An 8,433-nucleotide genomic window follows, 5' to 3' on the forward strand; every position below is an offset into this window, starting at 1 on the left:
ATTTCGTAGAGGTCATGGAATCACTGAGTACAGACACCAAAAAAAATTCAAAATGGCAACCGAGTGAACATAAACAAAAACAGGAAATCAGGAGTTTTCAATTATTGCTTATTGCAGCTGAATAAGACAGGGGAATCTAATGAAACAACTTAACTCTCTGTCTTTCCAAAAAAAAGAAAATAATCTGCCTCTAATAATGTTTTTTTCTAAAAAAACCCATTATCTAACAGACCTACTTCATGTGACAGCAAAATTCTTAACTATTCTGTGGTGTTTCTGGCAAAGAACTCTGACCTGAAAATTTGAGTCCAGTTTCCCTAGATAGGGTCTTCTAATCACATTTCGAAATATCAATCATTTTTTAAAATATCAGTTGTTTTCACAGAAATTAAATATTAAAGGTTGATTTTCGATTTTAAACTTTTGACATTTTATCCCAATATTGAGGTAAAAAGGTAAAAAGTCCAATCTCAAAATAAGTGTTAAGAAAACTTAGATCTTTTGCTTTCCCAACTTAAAATTCTGAGATTGGCCTTTTTTCCTTTAGTGGGGAAGATCTTATACAAGAGAAAAAAAGGGGGCAACTCGAAATTTTAAGTTAGGAAAGTTTAAAAGATACTTATTTTGATCTCTTTAGTAATTTTTTGGCTGAAATAAAGTGAATTTTCACTTAAAGTCTGTTGTTGATAAAATAAGAAAATTTTCTTATTCAGTTTAAAGCTTCACGTCATTTCTTCGCTAAAGTGTTTTTTCCAAATTATCACATGATGTATACGTTGCAAAATTCCTCTACTCTTATATTTCTTTGCTCAAAGGTTAACAAACATTTTTATTCAGGGGGACCTAGCAAGATGCACAAAGGATTAAGTTTCATAAAATGTTCTATTTATTAATATATTTGGGGAATGTTATAAAGCTTGAGGCTATCCTGTTTCATTTGTATAACTAGATAGAATGCATCAGCTTGAATGCAGCTTGAATATTATTTCCATTTGTTTCCATGGTCCTGCTTAAGACTTTTTTGTCCGTACTTGGTTTGCAAAGTATTCTTATTTATGATTTTTAAACTCTCCTGAAAAATAGGGATTATACATCAGACAAAAAATATAAAATGGTGATTTGTATGTCTTCAATCAAAAAGCTTAGTAATCTGCTGAATTTCATTCAATAACAAAATAAAATAGTGATTTCTATGGCTCCAATAAAAAAGATTAGTAATAACTAATGTATGTTAAATTTCATTTTTTATTTGATAATTTGATTCTTTTTTAATGAATTTATTTTAAATGAAGGTAAACAAAAGGATGAGCCTTTATTCTGATATTTCAATTTCATTACATTTAAAGATGATATCAGTAATGGCTGTAAATTAATTTTTCTGAAGAATTAATTTTTCATCCTGCCCATTTCTATTTTAGAATTAAATGTTGAGATAAGATTTGGAATGAATAAAATGAAAAATAAAAAGACTGATTATCATTTGGAATTTTGGCTCTTTCTCCTTGGAAAGTTCAGTTTTTCTGTATCCTTATTCTCGTTATATTTGTGTAAAAAATAATATATTTGTGTTTTCATTTGAAAGGTTAACTAATACTGATGATTCCAGCAAACGCTATGCAATTGACTTTCATAACATTATAAATAGCTGATCTTTTTTCTGTATTCTTGTATCATCTTTAGATTAAAAAAAAAAAAAAAAGGTAAACAATGAGAAGAAAATGGATTTTTCTTTCAACGTAAACAGCGTCTTGACAAAGGAAATAACACTGGTGTCAAAAAAAGATTTATTATTTTCGTCAACTAGTAACGACCATTACTCTCAGTCCAGGAATCGGTAATTATTTATTTGAAATCTGCATTTTATACCTCAGGAGCTATTTTTGCCTCCTAGGAAGTTGAATTCATTACAGCCTCCCATTTTGAGCCCAAAACTTTCCAAATTTTGAAGTTACTCCTTATTATGGTCTCTTAACGAATCTCAGGTGACCTACAACAGGATTGAGCCACACAAAATCTCTACGAAGGAAACCCACAAGATATTTAACAAACATTCACAAACATTAAAGTAGCATAATGTAAAAAAGCAATTTAGATTTATGAGGCTGTCAGAGGGTATGTGTTTTTCAACCTTTGGATATTTTCAGCCTGAAGAACAATTTATAATTATTTATTATTTCATTATTTTAGAAATGATCATACTCAAAGTTTGTCAAAAATCATCGATGCATTAGGTGTTTGTTCGGCAAAGGTTATTTCTCTTTTTCACAAATTGTGAATCTTGTTTTTTCCACCAGGTGCACCAAAAAAGAATACAGGTTTTTCAAGATCTTGTAAGCTTACGGTTAAAGATTTTTTACCCAACCTAAAATGACAAAATTCATTCCAAAGGTGAGGGAGAGCGCTACTCCACTATATAGATTCCCCCATTTACCCTTGATCCTTCCCTGTCATTTCTAAGCATCAAACAGAGAGACATCAGTTACCATTTTTTAAGCCTTTGATATGACCTGGTGGAGACTGAACCTAAAATTTTGCACACCATAGCTCCTCTACCTTTATCTTATCGTCATGCATGGTTTTTATCTCGCTTTCTCTTTCTTCTTGATAGGCTCAAAATTTGAAAGGTGCAATAACCACTTCGTTCAAATTGAAAAGCTCACAAGATCATTTGTATATTTTGAAAGATAGCAGTGCTGATAAGTAAGTAATTTCTTTCTTTTTTTGAATTGCCAAAAATATATATATATACCGTATTACTTCTAATAAACGCTACGTTCTTTTAAACGCCCCTCGAATAAAAGAACGTTCATCCCTCCCTAATAAAAAAAAACGCCCTTTTCGAACCCGTTTTTTAAATCTCAAAGTTAACATATTTGTAATAGAAATTTCAAGCTTTCTTTTCATCGATTTCATTTTTCTATGGATTGTTTATTATCCTTTATCAATTCAGATCTTTAGGACAAGTAGTGGGGATGATAAGAACTGGTGAAAAGAGACTATTTCTCTCCGTAAGTATATTTACTCTGTTTTGTGTACGATCGCTCCCCATTTGTGGCGAGGGTTAACCCTTTTTTGCGCTTCATCGTAGGGATGGGTGAAATAAGTAGGGGGTTCAGGGTGATTACCAAGCACTTTTTTACCACCGTTATTCAGTGGCAAAAACTCATTTTCGAATTGAGTTTTCAAACTCAATTTTGTAAAGAGAAATATGTAAAAGGTAAATAATGCAAGATAGAGAAATGACGGTACAAAAACTTGAAGGAAAATCAACTCAATCTATTGTAACGAGTCTAACGAATATCGAAGGTAAAAATTGAGTTTTTTTATTAATCAAGTTAGCCTCGTAAAATAAAGGTCTTGGAACTTTTAATAAACTTGCAAAGTGAATCCCTAAAAATTAAGCACGGCATTAACATGTTTTAACCTCTCAAACCTTAGAATAACATAATTAAAAATGTATACGAAGAATACAATAATTTCCTTGTTGTTGTCTTCGTTTCCCAACTATGATAATTTTTTTCCTCACGAATAATATCAAACTCAACTGCATAATCGCCATTGATTTTGACATTCAACATTCAACATTCATCTTTTAGTGATGACGGCAAGCCATATTGTTTTCCTTTCTTTTCTTCAGGATGCATACGGGCAACAACACGAGTGTCAACCGCTGTGCGTATTGGATTTCTATGTACACGAAACGAAACAAAGAAGTGGTTATGGTCTCAAATTATTTCAACATATGATTAAGGTATACCTTTTTTTTCTATAAGAACAGTAAGAACATAAGCCTTCGAGACCCAAAATTTACGTATATTGTAAGAACATTCTATAAGACTTTGTAAACTCCTGATCATGCAATGACCACAAAATGCTCTTATTACGAATATCTTAGAATATCTTTTAAAAAGCATTAAACACAAAAAGGTAAGATCAAAAAGTTTCAAAATATGTTTATTTTCTTCTAAAGGAAATTTGGGTATCAGAGGTCAGTCAAATGGTGTAGGTTCCAATTGGAACAATCTCGTAATTTAATAGCTGATATTTTAACTTAGCCATTATTGACAAACAGTACATAGTATCACTTTTCTTTTTTAGAACGAAAATATACCCGCAGAACAGTTAGCCATCGATAGACCATCCGCGAAATTCATCAACTTTTTAAGAAAACATTTCAATTTGAATAACCCTCTACAACAAGTAAGCTCTTGTGACTTTTGTTTGTTCAATATTAACGTTTCTACATTTGGTATTCGAAAACTTCTTTACAGTTTGTCTGGATAAAAGGGAGCATATTTTTTTCTTCAAAAAATATGAACTTCTACCTGCAAAATCGAATATCTATTTATGGGACAACGTAATCCTATCGGTATTATATTATTCATTAAATTTATTCAGTGGGATAACGAGTTTTGAGGATTTTATTTTATATATAATCTGCTCCACTCTTTTCCTGACAAAGCCGGGCATACGTGTAGTTGGTTGCCTTGGATCAATCTGCCTTATAAAGGGTAAGCCTAGCTCACAGGATTGGTTTATTCCACATCCGTTACACAGCGCTAGTCAATACTATTTCATAGCATATTTTATCTTTCTTGCTACCATAAGTGAAATTATGTTCAATACTCAGAAATGGCTATGATCATGCTAATTCATAGTAAAGAACTATGAACATTTTGAAAATGAACAGCTGAAATTTCCGAAAAATAAGATCTTCTGAAGCTCAACCAAAATTTACTGTATCTTGTATAAACCATGTAATTCTACATAGCTTTTGATTTTCAATTTCAGGTGAATAAATTTGTCATCTTTCAACCTTTTTTCAACGACCCACAAGGTTAGTTTGTTCGTATTTTTTATGTAATGTAGCCTTTCGGATACGTACCTGTTATTTTTTAATGTCGTGCGAGTGTTAGATGGCGTTAATACCCTGATACTTGACAGGTTTTCTCCAGAAATTCATGACGAAGGATATATTGTTCGGGGTTAGTAAACAAATCTCCAAGATCTCCATTTCTGTAAAGGTACATTTTGCCAAGAAGTTTTCAGTGCTTTAGGTGTTGATGTTTTCCTTGGAATTAATGATGTTGATGTACGGGAGATGAGGTTGATTACTAAAAAATGACACATCCTTCTTTCAGTGCATCAAATTATACATTTCTTGTCATTTTTAGCTATCGGTTTAGTCGAAACGAATCGTCGTAGAAGTGCACCCGCCCCACGAAACAAGTTCATCGATAATTGTTCAAAATTAAGTAAGTATTTCAATACAGAATTCCATATTTTACATATTTTGAACCAACTGCGCAGTTTTTAGTGTGGTTTAATGTTTTCCCCATTATGAAATATTTCGTTATAAATAACCGGTATCTCGACAAGATACTTTGAAGACAAGTCCCATAATGATTTTGAAGTGTAAACAATATTATGCACAATACACACGGGAATAACTGGAATAACGCCAGATACACTCTGGTAAAGAAAGGTGCAACTTAATCCATAATTTGTTTTTCTTTTGTATACCAGCTTCAAGAAACGTATCAAGTGCTAATCTTAACTCGAATAGTCAATCCCGCCTGAATGCACTGGGTAGTCTATCACACGTCAAACCATATAGAGAAAATAACTTCTCGTCTACATCAAATCAACAACAAACAAACTCGCCTTTGCTGAGCTCACGATCGTCCAATAGACCGTTTGGTAGTCATGCCTGCAGGAGACAACTTACCCATCAAAATTCTTCAAATTTAAGGTTTCTTAAATATAAAGGAATTTTTATGCTTCTTTTGATTATTAACCAAGAGACTACCCAGTTTTGAATAGATGTAAAGCAAATTTTTCCATTTCTAAACCTAACTCCGATAACATCCGTGTATTTTTGTGGATTTCTGATGACAATGTAGAAAATACTTATTGTCGAAGTATCATAAAAAACTAAATTCTATTCTAGCTCATACAGTCGCTATTCATCATTGAACAGTACCTCGTCACCAAAAAGCAACTCTTCGCCAACCTCCCTTCCGCCTTTACAACCAACCGCCAGCAAGAGTATTAAATCTCATCCGCCAAACGATGTCATACACCGTGACCACCTTCGTAATCAACGACACACAGAAATGCACGGACGAAATAACAACAATCAGCAAACGAACGCTGATCGAAATATCACGTCCCTTGACAACCCAGTCGTCAATCAAAGGTACTTTTGAGGAACGTTTTATACCCTTCACCATGCTTTTCTCGACGTGCCTGATAGACAGTTTTAAGCCATAAATCGTAAATGAAACCGAGACGAAAAATATCTTCCATTTTATGGTACGGTATGGCAATTACAAGGGTATTTTTATTTTTTTTTAAGAGGACAGTGCTCAACGACTTTCAGAGCTTAGTTAAGTTCATGAAATCGACCAATATGATGATTTTTCGAATTACACAATCCAGCGGGCCTCGTTCTAAATTTGTTTTACCAAGATAACTTAATGCCAGCAGACGTAATTTGTGAGTGTTTCCCTCTACTGAGATTTTTTGTGTCGATGTTTTGGGACTAGACATATAAAATAATGTGAATGTGAAATTGTTATTCTGTTTCAAAATGAGGCCCGATTTTGATTTATTTCGAGAAACGTGTATAATTGCAAAGGTTTCGTCACTTTCTAATTTTATTCTCTCTTTTCCTTATCAAGCATTTCACCATCTACAACAACAACAACAAATGATCAAAGCTACACGTTAGGATTAATCGAACAATTGAATAAACAGAAAACTTTCGGTACAAGTTGGAATGTGTTTGGTATACCCAATAATAATGTAAAGACATCAAACCCTTACTCCGGTATGGATAAATCACGGAAGTGATTGTTACGGGACGGGGACGGGGACAGGGCCTTCAAAAATTTAGGATTGAGAGTTTGCTTACAGTGTTAATCCGTAGTTCACTGAAATGGAAACAATATCAAAGGCTTCCCAGAATAGTGAACTCATACATGTTTTTTTTTTTATAAGCATACAAAAATCCGAAAACAGGCTCAGAGATGCTTAGGTCGAAAGCTTAATAAGGCTGAAAAATGCTTGAGGGGATGCTTAAATCTAAAGTATAAATTTCTCAGGTAAATTAATGCGTGTCCAAATTATCGTTAATTCTTCGGACCCATCATCACCCCTCCTAGCATAATAAATTATACCTTTAAAGAAGCGCATTACGATGTAGAACATGAAAATCGCTGTTACTTAAATTTAGGTTTTGCCAATTTTGCGAAAAACCGCAAAAACCAAAAAATGCTGACGTCAGCAAAACTTGTTTTTTAAATAACTCCAGTTTGGCTAATGGTATAAACATGAAATTTGGACCAAAGTTGCATATCAGTAATAAAAACATTTTTACATAATCATTTTTTTCAAATTTTGCTGACGTCAGCAGAAATCAGCAAAATACGAAAATTTGCAATAAAGTGCAGACATCAGCAAAATTTCAAAAACATTTTTTTTCAAAATGATCTTTTTAATAATGTGCAACTTTGATCCAAATTTCATGTTTATACCATTAGCCAAACTGGAGTTATTTAAAAAACAAGTTTTGCTGACGTCAGCATTTTTTGGTTTTTGCGGTTTTTCGCAAAATTGGCAAAACCTAAATTTAAGTAACAGCGATTTTCATGTTCTACATCGTAATGCGCTTCTTTAAAGGTATAATTTATTATACTAGGAGGGGTGATGATGGGTCCGAAAAATTAACGAAAATTTGGACACGCATTAATTTACCCGAGTTAGGAAAATACTGAAAATCCGTAAAATTCCAGCCAAAAAAAGCCAGAATCAGGAAAAATACATTTTTCTTAGGCTCAAGTAATTTTTGCCATATGCTTAATTTTTCCCCACATCTGAGCCTAGATATGCTTATAAGTGCAATGCTTATAAAAAAAAAAACATGTAATGTTTGATTTTTCAAGAAACCGGAGGTTTTTTATGGTGTCACTTTTAAAAGTTTTTCTTGATTTCTATTCGAGAAAAAAATGTTTCCAAGGCCCTATTACGAAACCTCGTGGTTCCGCCACTGAAAATATTTCGTCAGGAATTTTTGGACCCCGGTAAAATATAGCAAGATAATTTTGAAATCGAAACATTGAGTTCGAAAAGTGGGATAATAGTTTTGATGATGTACATTCAATCCAAAATTGGCTAATTCGGAGGCAAATTTCCAAGTTTGTATTTTGGCGCCCATCCAGTTAGACATGTGAGCAAAACAAGCTAGAAATTGTCCTCTTTTGGCTTAGTACTGCTATTTCGGAGGAGAGTGTGAATAGGAAAGACGCGCTAAGTAAGTGTGACCAGAGAATCTTTTGGTCCCAAAAAACGGGTGCTTTAGCGAGGGGACACAACGTTACTGTTAGGAAGGAGGAAGAAATTGAGATTTGCAGTTTATTAAAAATGCAATTA

General features: G+C 33.1%; 1 protein-coding gene across 1 annotated transcript; it reads left to right on the forward strand.

Moving 5' to 3' along the window:
- Positions 1-1,684: 1,684 nt before the first annotated feature.
- LOC136822597 (alpha-tubulin N-acetyltransferase-like) lies at positions 1,685-6,979 on the forward strand. Its single transcript, XM_067078858.1, has 11 exons — positions 1,685-1,834; positions 2,188-2,248; positions 2,609-2,700; positions 2,951-3,008; positions 3,638-3,751; positions 4,099-4,200; positions 4,792-4,837; positions 5,175-5,255; positions 5,527-5,752; positions 5,951-6,199; positions 6,684-6,979. Exons 1-11 carry the CDS (start codon positions 1,719-1,721, stop codon positions 6,853-6,855), a joined length of 1,317 nt encoding a protein of 438 aa, XP_066934959.1. The 5' UTR covers positions 1,685-1,718; the 3' UTR covers positions 6,856-6,979.
- Positions 6,980-8,433: the final 1,454 nt, after the last annotated feature.

This window comes from Clytia hemisphaerica, unplaced genomic scaffold (genome assembly GCF_902728285.1).
Source record: "Clytia hemisphaerica strain Z4C2 unplaced genomic scaffold, Clytia hemisphaerica genome assembly, whole genome shotgun sequence".
NCBI classification, from domain to species: Eukaryota; Metazoa; Cnidaria; class Hydrozoa; order Leptothecata; family Clytiidae; genus Clytia; species Clytia hemisphaerica.

What these genes read in the sequence shown, in the direction of transcription:
- LOC136822597 (XM_067078858.1), top strand. Translation starts at nt 1,719, where the DNA reads ATGGATTTTTCTTTCAACGTAAACAGCGTCTTGACAAAGGAAATAACA. An exon ending in TTTTTTCAACGACCCACAAG is followed by an intron (nt 4,838 to 5,174) that starts GTTAGTTTGTTC and finishes TGTCATTTTTAG; the next exon opens with CTATCGGTTTAGTCGAAACG. An exon ending in AACCCAGTCGTCAATCAAAG is followed by an intron (nt 6,200 to 6,683) that starts GTACTTTTGAGG and finishes TTCCTTATCAAG; the next exon opens with CATTTCACCATCTACAACAA.